Below are 14,597 nucleotides of genomic sequence, written 5' to 3'. Positions count from 1 at the left end.
AAAAGAAAAAAAAAAAAAAAAAAAAAACGAAACCCTAACGTTCTTCTTCGTTGGGAGCTTTGTGGTTGTGGATGATGGTGCCCGATCTTCCTCTGGAATTGGTAGAGGAAATACTCTCTTAAGGTTCCCACCACATATTTGATACGATTACGAACTACTTGCAAACGATGGAACGCTTTGTTCAGAGACCGAGGATTCACCCAGAAGCACTTTCGCAAATCTGTTGCAAAGGACTCTATGGTTCTCATGTTGAAGGAACATAGGGTTTGTCCAGTGAGCCTCAATCTCAACGCTGTTACACCATCTATAGAGTTTAAAGGTGCACTTTGCCTAAACGGTTCCCATTCGAATTCAGGACAAGTCGATATAGTCCGAGTTTCCCACAGTGGCGGTTTGTTGTTATGCACAACCAAGGACGATCGACTCGTAGTTTGGAATCCGTGTCTAGGAGAAACCAGGTGGATCCCATTCAAAGATGATTACAAGAGATACGGCACCAATTTCACTCTAGGATATATCCAAAACAACGAATCTTGTCGTAGATACAAAATCTTGTGCACTTCTAAAACACGATACGGAAGAGTCTCGGGGTTTCAAATTTTGATATATAAAGACAATGTCGTTTGAATAATTTGTTTTTGAGTACTTTTTTGATTCGTTTCTTGTATGTGTGGTAATTGTTTTTGTTTGAATTGAAACTTTTTCCTAACCAAAAATAAAAATTAATTTGATGAGGTTAGATTTTTTTTTTTTTTTATAATAAAAATAAAAGTTATAAAGTGACAAACTTTCAAAAAAAAAATAACGAATACTGAATCCGTAAAAGAGCAAACACAAATGGCGATGTTGGTAGCGAGTGTTCTTCATCTCTCTCCATTGGTGTTAGCCACCACGACTACTAAACCATTTCTTCAAAACGAGAGAAAGCATACCAAAGCCACAACGACCAATAACGTCTCATCGTCGTCTCCGATTAAGTCGTTGAAGAATTGCAAAACCATTGATGAACTTAAGATGTTTCATCGTTCGCTCACGAAGCGAGGCTTTGATAATGATGTCTCCGCTATAACTAAGCTTGTAGCACGAAGCTGTGAATTGGGTACTCGTGAAAGCTTAAGCTTTGCTAAAGAAGTGTTTGATTACTCAGAGGAGGAGAATGGTGAATCGTATGGATCTTGTTTCATGTACAATTCTCTGATTCGTGGATACGCATCTGCTGGGTTATGCAACGAAGCTATTTTGCTCTTTCTCCGAATGATGAACTCTGGGATTTCTCCTGATAAGTACACGTTTCCTTTTGGATTGAGTGCGTGTGCGAAGAGCAGAGCTAATGGTAATGGGATACAGATTCATGGGTTGATCGTTAAGATGGGTTACGCTAAATATTTGTTTGTGGAGAACTCGCTGGTTCATTTCTACGCAGAGTGTGGAGAGCTTGATAATGCACGCAAAGTGTTTGATGAAATGTCTGAGAGAAATGTAGTTTCTTGGACGAGTTTGATTTGTGGGTACGCGAGGCGGGATTTAGCTAAAGACGCTGTTGATTTGTTTTTCCGGATGGTTAGAGATGAAGACGTGACTCCTAATTCGGTCACGATGGTGTGTGTGATATCGGCTTGTGCTAAGTTAGAGGATCTTGAAACGGGTGAGAAGGTTTATGGTTTTATCTGTAGTTCTGGGATTGAAGTGAATGATCTTATGGTTAGTGCACTGGTTGATATGTACATGAAATGCAACGCTATAGATACAGCAAAACGGCTTTTTGAACAGTACGGTGCTAGTAATTTGGATTTGTGTAATGCAATGGCATCTAATTATGTGCGGCAAGGATTAACAAAGGAGGCTTTAGGTGTCTTGAATTTGATGATGGATTCTGGTATTAGACCTGATAGGATTTCGATGTTGAGTGCGATTTCATCTTGTTCACAGTTGAGAAACGTCTTGTGGGGAAAGAGCTGTCATGGGTATGTACTGAGGAATGGGTTTGAAAGTTGGGACAACGTTTGCAATGCGTTGATTGATATGTACATGAAATGTCATAGGCAAGATACTGCGTTTAGGATCTTTGATCGAATGTTGAACAAGACAGTGGTGACATGGAACTCGATAGTCTCTGGCTATATAGAGAATGGTGAGGTGGATGCAGCTCTGGAAACATTTAAAACCATGCCTGAGAAAAACATTGTTTCTTGGAACACGATCATAGGCGCTCTGGTACAAGAAAGTATGTTTGAGGAAGCGATTGAAGTTTTCCGGTCTATGCAAAGCCAAGAGGGTGTCAATGCGGATGGTGTGACAATGATGTGTATTGCATCTGCTTGTGGGCACTTGGGAGCTCTTGATCTTGCGAAATGGGTATATTACTACATTGTGAAGAACAGAATTCATCTTGATGTCAGACTTGGTACAACCTTAGTAGATATGTTTTCCAGGTGCGGGGATCCTGAAAGTGCAATGTTGGTTTTTGATAGTTTGGCACACAGAGATGTCTCGGCTTGGACAGCGGCTATAGGAGCAATGGCTATGGCAGGAAATGCTGAGCGAGCTATAGGGCTTTTCAATGAGATGATTGAACAAGGGTTGAAACCAGATGGAGTTGTGTTTGTTGGAGCATTGACAGCTTGCAGCCATGGTAAATTGGTCCAACAGGGTAAGGAAATCTTCAATTCAATGGAGAAACTTCATGGAGTTTCACCAGAAGATGTGCACTATGGATGCATGGTTGATCTGCTTGGTCGAGCAGGATTGTTAGAGGAAGCTTTGCAACTTATAAAGGACATGCCTATGAAGCCAAACGATGTGATTTGGAATTCTCTTTTAGCTGCTTGCCGTGTTCAGGGAAACGTCGAGATGGCAGCTTATGCCGCTGAGAGGATACAAATACTGGCTCCAGAGAGAACTGGAAGTTATGTGCTTCTATCAAATGTCTATGCATCAGCTGGAAGATGGAATGATATGGCTAAAGTAAGGCTGAGTATGAAGGAGAAAGGGTTACGTAAACCGCCAGGAACTAGTTTAATACAGATTCGAGGTAAGACCCATGAGTTCACATCAGGAGATGAGTCACACCCTGAAATGCCAAAAATAGCAGCAATGCTGGAGGAAATCACCGCAAGAGCGAGTCACTTAGGCCATGTACCTGATCTTAGTAACGCTCTAATGGATGTAGATGAGAAAGAGAAGATCTTTATGCTTAGTCGACATAGCGAGAAACTTGCAATGGCCTTTGGGCTCATTAGCTCAGACAAAGGCACAACAATCAGAATAGTCAAGAACCTAAGAGTATGCTCTGACTGTCATTCATTTGCCAAATTTGCATCCAAAGTATACAACAGAGAAATCATTCTAAGAGACAATAACCGGTTTCATTTCATTCATCAAGGGAAGTGTTCTTGCGGTGACTTCTGGTGATTACAGAAACAGAAAGTAAAAGATGAACGAGGAAGATTCACATTTCATTGTCTAAAAGTTAAAAAAGAGGAAGATTCACATTTCAATGCTTGAACAAGGTTTCAAGAAAAAAAAAGTAGATACAAAAGGAGAGGCCTTCATCACATTTCATTGCTCAGGAAAGATTGGGTCAATGAAAGAGTGATACATGGGATCAGAACTCCAGAGATGAGCAATGTGAAGAGGAGACGAAGTGATGCGATGTATCTCTTCAACAAGCCAGATGGTAGCTTCAGCTTTAGAAGGATGAATGATTGAATCCAAAGCCTGGTCTTCAGAATCAGTATCAAATCTTGATTGATCCCAACCTTGTAACAGAACATTGGTGAGGTAATGCAAAGGCTGACGATAAAGCTGTTTGATTGACATGCCTAATCCAACCCAACTTGTGAACGGAATCAACGAGCCACGATTCGTCGGAACAGGAACTTGCTTCATGTACTCTTGATACATCTCTGCTCTTCTCAGCAACGAACCTGACTCAAATGCAGAGTATTCGTTAGTCAAAAATCAAATCTTTCGGGTTTAAAAAATGGTGGAGAATCAATCGTGTACCTTGTTCATCAGCGACGTGAGACGTATCAAGAGGTGAGAAGCCATCACTGATCTCAGCATCAACATCAGATGAACCGGAGTCACCTGATGCTCGTAGATCCATCGTCATCGAGGTCTGCATGGTCGGTTAGATTCTGACGGCGCCGTAGACAGTTAAAATGTACGACGGCGATGATGACTGCTTAACACGCGGCTCCTTAAATCTTAGGGTTTTTAACGAAGAAGACGAAGAGGATGACTTGTACACGTGTTAGTAAAAATTGTCACTTGTCAGTTGTGCGGTAAACCAAAAAATCTAAACTAAAAATTATATTAAATCGAACCGGCGCAAAACTTTAGGCCCGTCTCAAACGGATTCGAACCGTGATAGCATCAGATGAGAAAACCAAAAAATCTCAATTTTAATAAAATCGAACCATTAACGATCCGACCCGGCGTAAAGCTTTGAGGTCCATAGGATTCGAACCGGGTTAATACCCGTACCAGACCTGAACCGACACAAAGCAGCAAGCTTTTAGGTCTTAAAGATTCGAACTTTGATCGGAAAAACAAATTACAAATCTGAACAAAAATGCTCACTAAGCTTAGGATTAGTAAGCTTGTTTCGTATACTTTACCTCGGAGAATCTTCCAACGGAGGTTTCTGGTAACGAACAACGCTTTCTCCAACACTGAGGAGGAGTCACCGGTTGTTGTAGCCGCAGAGTCGCCGGAGCTTCCGTCTTGGATTAAAGACTTTTTATCAAACAAGCCTTCTTCTTCATCTTCGAGTTTGGTCTCAGAAGACGATGAAGATTTCGTTATCCCTTCTTTGGCGAATTGGGTCGAGAGCCAGAAGTTTAGTAGTGAACAAGTCTCAGAAGGGAATGTGGTGAAGAAGAAGCCAGTGGAAGATATTGATAAAGTCTGCGAATTTCTGAACAAGAAGGACGCGTCTCACTTAGATGTTGTTAAAGAGTTGAGTGGTTGCGATGTGGTGGTTACAGAGAGTTTGGTTTTGCAAGTTTTGAGAAGGTTTAGTAATGTGTGGAACCAAGCTTACGGGTTTTTCATTTGGGCAAATTCACAAACAGGTTATACGCATTCAGCTAAGAGTTACAACGCAATGGTTGATGTGTTGGGGAAATGTAGGAGTTTTGATTTGATGTGGGAGTTAGTTGATGAGATGAAGAAAAAGAAGAGTGATGAATCTGGGCTTGTTACGCTTGATACCATGAGTAAGGTTATGAGGAGATTAGCGAAATCAGGGAGATATAGTGAAGCTGTTGATGCTTTTTTAGGGATGGAGATGAGTTATGGTGTGAGAACAGATACTGTTGCTATGAACAGTTTGATGGATGCACTTGTGAAAGAGAATAGTATAGAGCATGCTCATGAAGTGTTTCTGAAGCTTTTAGATACCATCAAGCCTGATGCTCGGACGTTTAACATTTTGATTCATGGGTTTTGTAAAGCTCGGAAGTTTGATGATGCTAGGAAGATGATGGATTTGATGAAGGTTACTGAGTTTGCTCCTGATGTTGTTACTTACACTAGCTTTGTTGAGGCTTATTGTAAAGAAGGAGATTTCAGGAGAGTGAATGAGATGTTGGAAGAAATGAGAGAGAGTGGGAGTAATCCTAATGTTGTGACTTATACTATAGTGATGCATTCGTTGGGTAAATCTAAACAAGTAGCTGAAGCTTTAGGAGTCTATGAGACGATGAAAGAAGATGGGTGTGTTCCTGATGCTAAGTTTTATAGCTCGTTGATTCATATTCTGTCAAAGACTGGTAGGTTTAAGGATGCAGCTGAGATATTTGAGGACATGACGAATCAAGGAGTTTCTCGTGATGTTTTGGTCTACAATACTATGATTTCTGCTGCGCTTCATCACTCTCGAGATGAGATGGCTCTACGTTTGCTTAAAAGGATGGAGGATGAAGAAGAGGAATCGTGCAGTCCAAATGTTGAGACTTATGCTCCATTGCTGAAGATGTGTTGCCATAAGAAGAAGATGAAGCTGCTTGGGATCTTGTTGCATCACATGGTGAAAAACGATGTTAGCATCGATGTGTCGACATATATCCTTCTCATTAGAGGGTTGTGTATGAGCGGGAAAGTTGAAGAAGCTTGCTTGTTCTTTGAGGAGGCAGTTCGGAAAGGAATGGTTCCTAGAGATAGCACTTGCAAAATGTTGGTAGAGGAGCTTGAGAGGAAAAATATGGCAGAAGCAAAAGACAAGATTCAGAGTTTGGTTCAGTCGAAAACTATTGTTGCGTAGAGATTATTAGAGTTTGGAGCCATGGCTCAAAGTTTTGTTTTCTTTATCGGTGGAATGATTTTATACTCTGTAGCAGACTCTCTGTTTAGATCTCAAAGCATGTTTTTCCTTACTGGAATGAAATGAATTCACACGGACTATGTAATGTCTGAAGCAAATCAATGGATGACAATACATACATCCATGTCTAAATTGGGTATCTTGTTTGGCTAGAAACCGATATGAATTACCAAGAAGCTAGAGCAATCCGAACAGGAATTGCTTCAGTCTTGAATACTAGCTAGCACAGTACAAACACAACAACAAATTGAGGCACATATGCATATCGAATAAGCTCTCTTTCTCTATATTTTTACCATGAATTAATCGTCTAAGAAGTAGTATGATCCTGCAAGCTTTTGCTCCCTGTCCTTGGTGGACTCTAATTTGTTGATCCTTGGCCTGAAGTTAGTCGGATCTCGTCTGAATGTGATGTTGAGGTGCTGCAAAAGGTCAACAAGTTTTAATTCAAGTTCTTAGAGGGAGGCTTAATCTTATAATAAGCATGAAAAAAGTGTTATCAATTACCGATAAGAAAAGGTTCATTCCGCTGAGGAGCGACTGTGGAGAATGAGCAGTACACTTGACAGCAGGCTGTCCTTCGTAGACGATAACTTTGTCTGCAAGGTAGGTCGCCATTATAAAGTCATGCTCCACGATAAACGCCGTCTTCTTCGCGTGTAGGATGAACCGTTTAATGACCTTTGAAGCTGTGATCCGTTGCTCAGAGTCTAGATACGCACTTGGCTCATCAATTAGATAGATATCAGCAGGTTTACCGAGGCATAGAGTTATGGCAACCCTCTGCCTCTCTCCACCAGAGAGTTTGCTTATCTCTTTATCCAAAAGCTCCTCAATCTGAAGCGGTCTCACTACATCCGACACAAACTGAGGATGCACATATGCATCACGAATCTTGTTATGCAGCAACTGTCTTACTGTACACACACGCCTCGAACCAATCCCTTGCGGTTTGTATGATACGTTAAACTCTGGCATAGTAGCTGATTCTTCTACACCTTCTTCACGTGGGAATGCACCTGCCTTTGCATTAGGAAACAATGTTTTATTACTTCAAAGTCTTAACCACAACAATGAAGATAAAGAGAGAAAAACAAAAAGGAGATGGAGGAACTCTAGCTACCAGCATCCGGATGAAGGTAGTTTTCCCTGTACCGTTCTCCCCAAGCATTACAATAATCTGAGAGTCAGTGAACTCCCCTTCCATCACATCCAGCTTGAAATCTCCAATCTTTTTACTCATATTTGGGTATTTGTATCTTGCGTAAGACTTCACTTCCCCATCGCTCTCTTGTGGAGTATCAGAAACCTTGGGAAAGAAACAAACTGTGATCAGTAACAGTCACACAAAACATCCACTGATGCATGAGAGAAACAAAAAGCTTTACGTACCTTGAAGGTGAGAGATTCTTCCCGGAAACGCAAGTTTTCAGTGGGGATAAACCCGGACAAGAACACGTTGATCCCTTCTCTAACAGAAAAGGGAAGAGTCACAACACCATAAGCTGTTGGTTTCCCATACAAACAGCAAACAAAATCAGACAAATAGTCAAGGACGCTGAGGTCATGCTCCACCACAATTATGTAGCTGCAACAAATTCCAATGCCCATATGTTAAGCCTAAATTATTATGTTCAAAAAAAAAACAGAGAGATGATGATAGAATAGAATCTGACTTGTCATGTCAGAGGAGCGAGCGTATAACTTGAGCAGCTTTGAGTCTTTGCCTCACATCAAGGTAACTAGATGGTTCATCAAACATGTATATCACTGCCTTCTGCAAGAAAACTAAAGCAATCGCAAACCTCTGCAGCTCTCCACCAGATATATCTTTTGGTTCACGCTCCAGGATCTTGGTCAAGTCCATATCAGCACAAATCTCCGCCATCATTCCTTTCTCGTCCAGCTTCTCAAGTGTTTTCCCAAGCTCACCAGGAGCACGTTCTTTTATGTCTTCTACATGTTGTGGCTTCATAACGGCCTGTCATACAAGGTGGAGGCGTTAGACTCAACTTATGTGTACTTCTCTCCCTTATCAAGATCAGTATCTTTCTACCCCTACGCATACCTTTAGATTCTCTTCTACGAGTCGTGTGAAGTAGCTTTGAAGTTCTGACCCGCGGAAGTGATTCAAAACTTCTTGCCAAGCCGGACGATTCTGCATACCCAACATGGTAGGTAAGTAGTAGAACAATGTCATAACATATACATATAAGGACTAGATCATTACCTCGTATCTGCCAAGATTTGGTTTTTCTAATCCAGCCAAGATTTTGAGAGCCGTTGATTTACCAATACCGTTTTTGCCAACCAAACCTAAGACTTGCCCCGGCCTTGGAACTGGAAGCCTGTGCAATTTGAACGAGTTCCCTCTATAGCGGTAGATTGTATCTTTCTCCAATTCCTTGGGAAGATTAACAATCTGAATAGCTCAAAAAGGGCACTTCTGCGATTGTTGCAAAACAAAACGAATGTCAATTAATTTGTAGTGTGTTCCAACATGAATGAATGTGTTGTAACCCAAATACTACGAACCTTCACACAGATACCACATCCTATACAAAGCTCCTCTGATATGAAAGCAGACTTGGATGCTGATGTCACCTCGATATAAAGCTTCCCTACAGAGAGAGAATTAAAACAAACCGTGTGAGGCACACTAGGTTATAGAGCGAGAGAATGGAAACGAGGAGAAAGTAAGTAAGTAAGTACCCGTCTTGACAACAGGGCAGCTCTTCTTGCACTCCTGTCGACATTTATTCGGCTTGCACCGGTCATCATTCACGATAGCAATACGCGCCGATCGATTTGCCATCCTGCAACTGCAAAGTATGAAAAAATGTATATATATAGCGCAGATCGGAGATGAGGAAGGTCTCAAGAAGCTTTAGAGTAATGAGAAGATGGATCTACGAACCTACGGCTGTGAGGCGGCAGATTAGGGTTTTTACTCTGTCTTCTTTCTTTCTCTTTACGACTAGGGAAGATTTGGCTCTCTTCAAAGTATTTTCTTTTGTCATAAATAATTATATTTCCATTCTTAGAGCCAGTAAAAAACAAACCAAATCCCAAATATGGAAACAAACAATAGAAAAGGTAAAAATTGTGACTCCAAAAGTCCGAAAGTCAATCCACCGTGACAATGTCTCTGTTGCATTGCAGCTCGTGCTCACAAGGTGGAGACGACGAATTTGGGAAATCTAAACACGTAGCTGAAGCTTTAGGAGTCTATACATACATAATACAAGAGAAGATGAAAGAAGACGGTTGTGTTTGTGTTCATGATGCTAAGTTTAATAGCTCAATGATATCATATACATATTCGCTCAAAGTTTGTTTTTTCAACTGTGCAATGACAATCATATACTCTGTTATTTGATCTCTCAAAGCATTTTTTTTACTTTTACCTTACCGGAACGAAAAAACAAAAATTACATGGTTTTGTACTTTTATAATGTCCGGTTAAACAAATCAATGGATGACAAATTTTGAATGTCTATATTGGATATTTTTGTTTAAGCTTCTAAATCCGGTACGATGCGGTTTATTATCGAATCCCATCACTAAATAATTCAGACCCCGTAAATTCCGGTTTAGTAAAATTTCCGGTATGGTATAAATCAAGAAAGGGTTTTAGTTACAAAGCAGAGAACCCTTAAAAACTTTGTTTCTTCTTCATCTTCTTCTTTGCGCCGGCCGTTCACTATCTCTCTCTCTAAAACCCTACTCAAGCAAAAGCTTCTTCAATCTTCTTCGTAATTAACCGTAAGTTCTCTTCTATTCCTTTCTCAAATGGTTTTTTTCAATCTTACTGTTCCTCGTCTTAGAGAATCTCCAACTAAATTAGATTTGCTAAACCCTAATTTTGTTCACGGTTATAACCTTATATCCTTAGATAAAGAATCAAACTTTATTGTCATATAGAAGGTAACGAACCGTTGGTGTCATATAAACCCTAGTTTTTTTTTACCCAAATGCTTAAAAGTCTGAATATTTTGATTCTGAGTCGAGTCTTGTTGTTGTTTGATTCTGTATCACTCTGAACCTAATTTTTGTTTGTTAATATTGAATCTTTGAGTAGATGTCGTTTGAAGAGGAGATAGTGTCAGATGATGAGATGAACATGATTGATGAGGATGACGCAACTGACTCTGAAGCAGAGTCTCTTTCAGATTCCGATACAGAGAACGAGATAACAGAGAAATTAGCTGAGCCTACAAAGACTGCAGTATACAACAGAGCAGGGTTGCTTGATAAGCTTCAAGATATAAGCTGGCCTGAAGATGTTGATTGGACTCATAAGCTTACTATTGAGATTGACCAGGAACAAGGTATAGATGTGAACGATGACCTTACGAGGGAGATGGCGTTTTACAATCAAGCTCATCAAGGGACTACACAAGGGTATGAGAAGTTCCAGGAGAGGGATATNTTTACCTTACCGGAACGAAAAAACAAAAATTACATGGTTTTGTACTTTTATAATGTCCGGTTAAACAAATCAATGGATGACAAATTTTGAATGTCTATATTGGATATTTTTGTTTAAGCTTCTAAATCCGGTACGATGCGGTTTATTATCGAATCCCATCACTAAATAATTCAGACCCCGTAAATTCCGGTTTAGTAAAATTTCCGGTATGGTATAAATCAAGAAAGGGTTTTAGTTACAAAGCAGAGAACCCTTAAAAACTTTGTTTCTTCTTCATCTTCTTCTTTGCGCCGGCCGTTCACTATCTCTCTCTCTAAAACCCTACTCAAGCAAAAGCTTCTTCAATCTTCTTCGTAATTAACCGTAAGTTCTCTTCTATTCCTTTCTCAAATGGTTTTTTTCAATCTTACTGTTCCTCGTCTTAGAGAATCTCCAACTAAATTAGATTTGCTAAACCCTAATTTTGTTCACGGTTATAACCTTATATCCTTAGATAAAGAATCAAACTTTATTGTCATATAGAAGGTAACGAACCGTTGGTGTCATATAAACCCTAGTTTTTTTTTACCCAAATGCTTAAAAGTCTGAATATTTTGATTCTGAGTCGAGTCTTGTTGTTGTTTGATTCTGTATCACTCTGAACCTAATTTTTGTTTGTTAATATTGAATCTTTGAGTAGATGTCGTTTGAAGAGGAGATAGTGTCAGATGATGAGATGAACATGATTGATGAGGATGACGCAACTGACTCTGAAGCAGAGTCTCTTTCAGATTCCGATACAGAGAACGAGATAACAGAGAAATTAGCTGAGCCTACAAAGACTGCAGTATACAACAGAGCAGGGTTGCTTGATAAGCTTCAAGATATAAGCTGGCCTGAAGATGTTGATTGGACTCATAAGCTCACTATTGAGATTGACCAGGAACAAGGTATAGATGTGAACGATGACCTTACGAGGGAGATGGCGTTTTACAATCAAGCTCATCAAGGGACTACACAAGGGTATGAGAAGTTCCAGGAGAGGGATATGATTTTCCTCAGGCCGGCTAATTACTATGCGGAGATGGTGAAATCGGATACTCATATGGAGAAAGTGAAGTCTAAGCTTTTGTATGAGAAGAAACAGATGGAGGAGTCTGAAGAGAGGAGGAAAGCTAGGGATAACAAGAGAATGGCTAAGGAAGTACAGTCTCAGAAGATGAAGGAACGTGCTAAGGAGAAGAAGGATAATATTGAGTCTGTGAAGAAGTGGAGGAAACAGAGGCAGCAGAGTGGTTTTAGTGATAAAGAGGGTGTTCCTGAACTTGATTTTGAGAGTGGTAAGAGTTTTCAGAGAGGTGGTGGTAAGAAAAGACCAGGTGTGTCTCCCGGGGATCGATCAGGTGGTAAAGGAAAGCCTGCTTCGAGGATGAACAACAAGAAGAGGGAGTTTAGGGATTCCAAGTTTGGTCATGGTGGTAGGAAGGGTTTGAGCAAGCAGAACACTGCAGAGACAACGAATGATTTCAAAGGTGGATTTAGTGGTGGGAAAGCCAGTGGTAACAAGAGGCAGAAGAGGTAAAAGGTTTGATCATCTAAACCCCATTTCAAAAACTACTATAAACTATTTTGTCCTTCTTGGTTATTTTAAGAACTTGTATTTTCGTTTTGGAAACCCTGTGGTAAGGGTTGTAGAACCATTATCTTTTAGCTACAATTTTGTACTAGTGATTACTTGGATTAACAAAGGCCTGTGTGTTTTCAAAGACTCGTGATTTAGAAAGCACTTAGCTAGTTCAGCTACTATTTAGTCAGCACTGCTTATTGAAAGAAGGTTCTGCCATAATTTTGAAGGTCACTTGAGCCTTTTTCTTTTCTTAGAACAATCCAATTTCGTCCTCTCTCATTCTTTTAGGATTGGTAAACTCTGCTGTTGGAGCTTATTATCATGCCTGCTTCCAATTCTCTGTTCATGTTCTTTTTGTGCAACCTGATTCCTTGTGGGTAAGCCAATAACCAGTTTGTAGAAACTTGTGTCAGCTCTCGCTCCATACCGTTCAGCTGTCGATGTGACTCTTCTTCCTTCCCTTTTTTATGAATCATGGGAAGTTCATAACCACATAAGGTTCTAATTTCCTAACCCACTTTTTCCTCACTAAATTATTCAAAAATTTGCAACAACATACCCACAAATCTTGAACCAAACCAAAAAAAACCAAAAAAAAAAAAAAAAAAAAAAACTTGAACCAAACCTAGTCCTTTTCAAGATTATGATCCAAAATAACAACCAAAATCAGTTTTCTATTTAGATCACCCACATAGCTAGTAAGACTAGCTCCTCAAAAAGGAAGCTGAAACATTTATAAGCTGTGAGCGTTACTAACACTTATAAACATGATAGTAATACAACAAAGCAAAGCTTAGAACAGAAAAATATGCAGACACCAAGTATCAACCCTCACAAGTTTTTATTCTGGAACCGGAACCAGACTTGGAACATATACATAACCGCAGACAAAAGGCTTATCATCGCTACGCAAATCACATCGTCCCGCATCAACTTGTTTTTCAACTATCCCATCTTTACTAATCTTGCAAACTCTAACGGTAACATCATCATCTGTTTCATCTTCCGTCTCTTCCTCGCACCATACAATGATACTATCGTTCTTGTCAATGAAATAACTCGGATGTGCGAGATCTTGATCGGTATGTAATGTCGGGAGATCAGGACTACTCACGTCTAAGTACTTGGTCCACGAGACAACCTCATCGCTCAATTTGTTTGTGATCCAAACCTCGATCTTCATTGTTTCTCCATGTTGATGTAACAAAGAAAGCCTATCTCCTCGGAAACTCGATAAGGCTGCTGTATCTAATACACCACATCTAAATGGAATATCGCAAACGAGTTTGAATGTCTCTGTCGAGAAATCAAAACTTTGGATGAAAATTTCGAGTCTATTGTTCCAATGAGCAATCCAATACATGTTTCCTTTCACAGACACACCTTTGCAAGGCGGGTCTAGAGACCAATCCAAAGTAGTGTTATCAACAAGTACTCTCCATGAATCAGTTTTGAAATCATATATCTGAATCTTTGGTTCACAAGAACTCGTGATTTCACTCTCGTCGTCGAGCTCTCCATCGAAAATCCTCACAACTTTGTACTCACCACGACATGCATTGTCATATCCAATACCGTAAAAGTCATTACTCGAGTAAAAATCCATTAATTCGATCCATTTGACTCGGTTCAAAAACGGGTTCCAAACTGCGAGTTTGCAGCTTCTTGAACCTATGTTCTTGCATCTACATAACAGTAATCCATCACAATGGACCATAGCTGAGATTTGAGCTAGATTATGAATCACGTTTGGAACTGGTGATGATGAGCGAGCTACGTTCACTGGATCGATGATCTGAACATTATGTCCGATTCTTATGAAACGTTCTTGATCTTGGACAAGATCCAAGTACTTGTAGATGAATCTCTTGTCCTTCAAGAGAACGTGCCATTGTTTGCACGTCAACTTGAACTGCGTCAAATATTCGATTGGAGTCCTACAAAATATTTCTTCTATTATATCTATAGGAAGCAACGACGAACGTTCAGTTGACGAAGCCATTCAAAATTGAGACGAAGAAAAGAAAGTAAATTATGACACAAAGAAATGATCTCGCTTCTAAAAACTACGTCGTGAAATGGTTGGTGATAAGCACCAATTAAACGTTACCTCTAGTTTTTATTTTCTAGATTATGTGACGTGAAATGGCTTTTTCCGCATATTTGGTTGACAAGTTTCCCCTTCTAGATCTCATTGAAGGATTTTTTTTTTTTTTTTTTTTTTTTTTTTT

The 14,597-nt window shown here is 39.9% G+C and overlaps 7 protein-coding genes and 1 pseudogene across 7 annotated transcripts in view; 5 read left to right on the top strand and 3 right to left on the bottom strand.

Moving 5' to 3' along the window:
* LOC109130825 (F-box protein At3g22700-like) overlaps positions 1-627 on the top strand; it is a 2,736-nt gene extending 2,109 nt beyond the window's left edge. Inside the window, exon 2 of the mRNA XM_019240890.1 lies at positions 106-627. Within this exon, the coding sequence (XP_019096435.1) occupies positions 106-627 (522 nt within the window). The remainder of the gene's footprint in view (positions 1-105) is intronic.
* Positions 824-3,538, top strand: LOC104766168 (pentatricopeptide repeat-containing protein At3g22690). The gene has a single exon (XM_010490000.2). The coding sequence runs from the start codon at positions 838-840 to the stop codon at positions 3,409-3,411; it is 2,574 nt and encodes an 857-aa protein (XP_010488302.1). The 5' UTR covers positions 824-837; the 3' UTR covers positions 3,412-3,538.
* Positions 3,470-4,275, bottom strand: LOC104766167 (protein RDM1-like). Its single transcript, XM_010489999.2, has 2 exons — positions 4,006-4,275; positions 3,470-3,926 (listed from the first exon to the last, which is right to left on the bottom strand). Exons 1-2 carry the CDS (start codon positions 4,124-4,126, stop codon positions 3,559-3,561), a joined length of 489 nt encoding a protein of 162 aa, XP_010488301.1. The 5' UTR covers positions 4,127-4,275; the 3' UTR covers positions 3,470-3,558.
* LOC104766166 (pentatricopeptide repeat-containing protein At3g22670, mitochondrial-like) lies at positions 4,523-6,401 on the top strand. Its single transcript, XM_010489998.2, has one exon. The coding sequence runs from the start codon at positions 4,577-4,579 to the stop codon at positions 6,266-6,268; it is 1,692 nt and encodes a 563-aa protein (XP_010488300.1). The 5' UTR covers positions 4,523-4,576; the 3' UTR covers positions 6,269-6,401.
* On the bottom strand, positions 6,630-9,143 carry LOC104766165 (annotated as a pseudogene).
* Positions 10,044-10,850, top strand: LOC109130824 (probable rRNA-processing protein EBP2 homolog). The gene is made up of 2 exons (XM_019240889.1): positions 10,044-10,093; positions 10,410-10,850. The coding sequence occupies exon 2, from the start codon at positions 10,410-10,412 to the stop codon at positions 10,848-10,850; it is 441 nt and encodes a 146-aa protein (XP_019096434.1). The 5' UTR covers positions 10,044-10,093.
* LOC104766164 (probable rRNA-processing protein EBP2 homolog) lies at positions 11,014-12,508 on the top strand. The gene is made up of 2 exons (XM_010489997.2): positions 11,014-11,123; positions 11,440-12,508. The coding sequence occupies exon 2, from the start codon at positions 11,440-11,442 to the stop codon at positions 12,319-12,321; it is 882 nt and encodes a 293-aa protein (XP_010488299.1). The 5' UTR covers positions 11,014-11,123; the 3' UTR covers positions 12,322-12,508.
* On the bottom strand, positions 13,076-14,584 carry LOC104766163 (putative F-box protein At3g22650). Its single transcript, XM_019241142.1, has one exon. It carries the CDS (start codon positions 14,366-14,368, stop codon positions 13,208-13,210), a length of 1,161 nt encoding a protein of 386 aa, XP_019096687.1. The 5' UTR covers positions 14,369-14,584; the 3' UTR covers positions 13,076-13,207.

This window comes from Camelina sativa, chromosome 19 (genome assembly GCF_000633955.1).
Source record: "Camelina sativa cultivar DH55 chromosome 19, Cs, whole genome shotgun sequence".
Lineage (NCBI taxonomy): Eukaryota > Viridiplantae > Streptophyta > Magnoliopsida > Brassicales > Brassicaceae > Camelina > Camelina sativa.
This window is presented reverse-complemented; position numbering and strand designations above follow the sequence as displayed.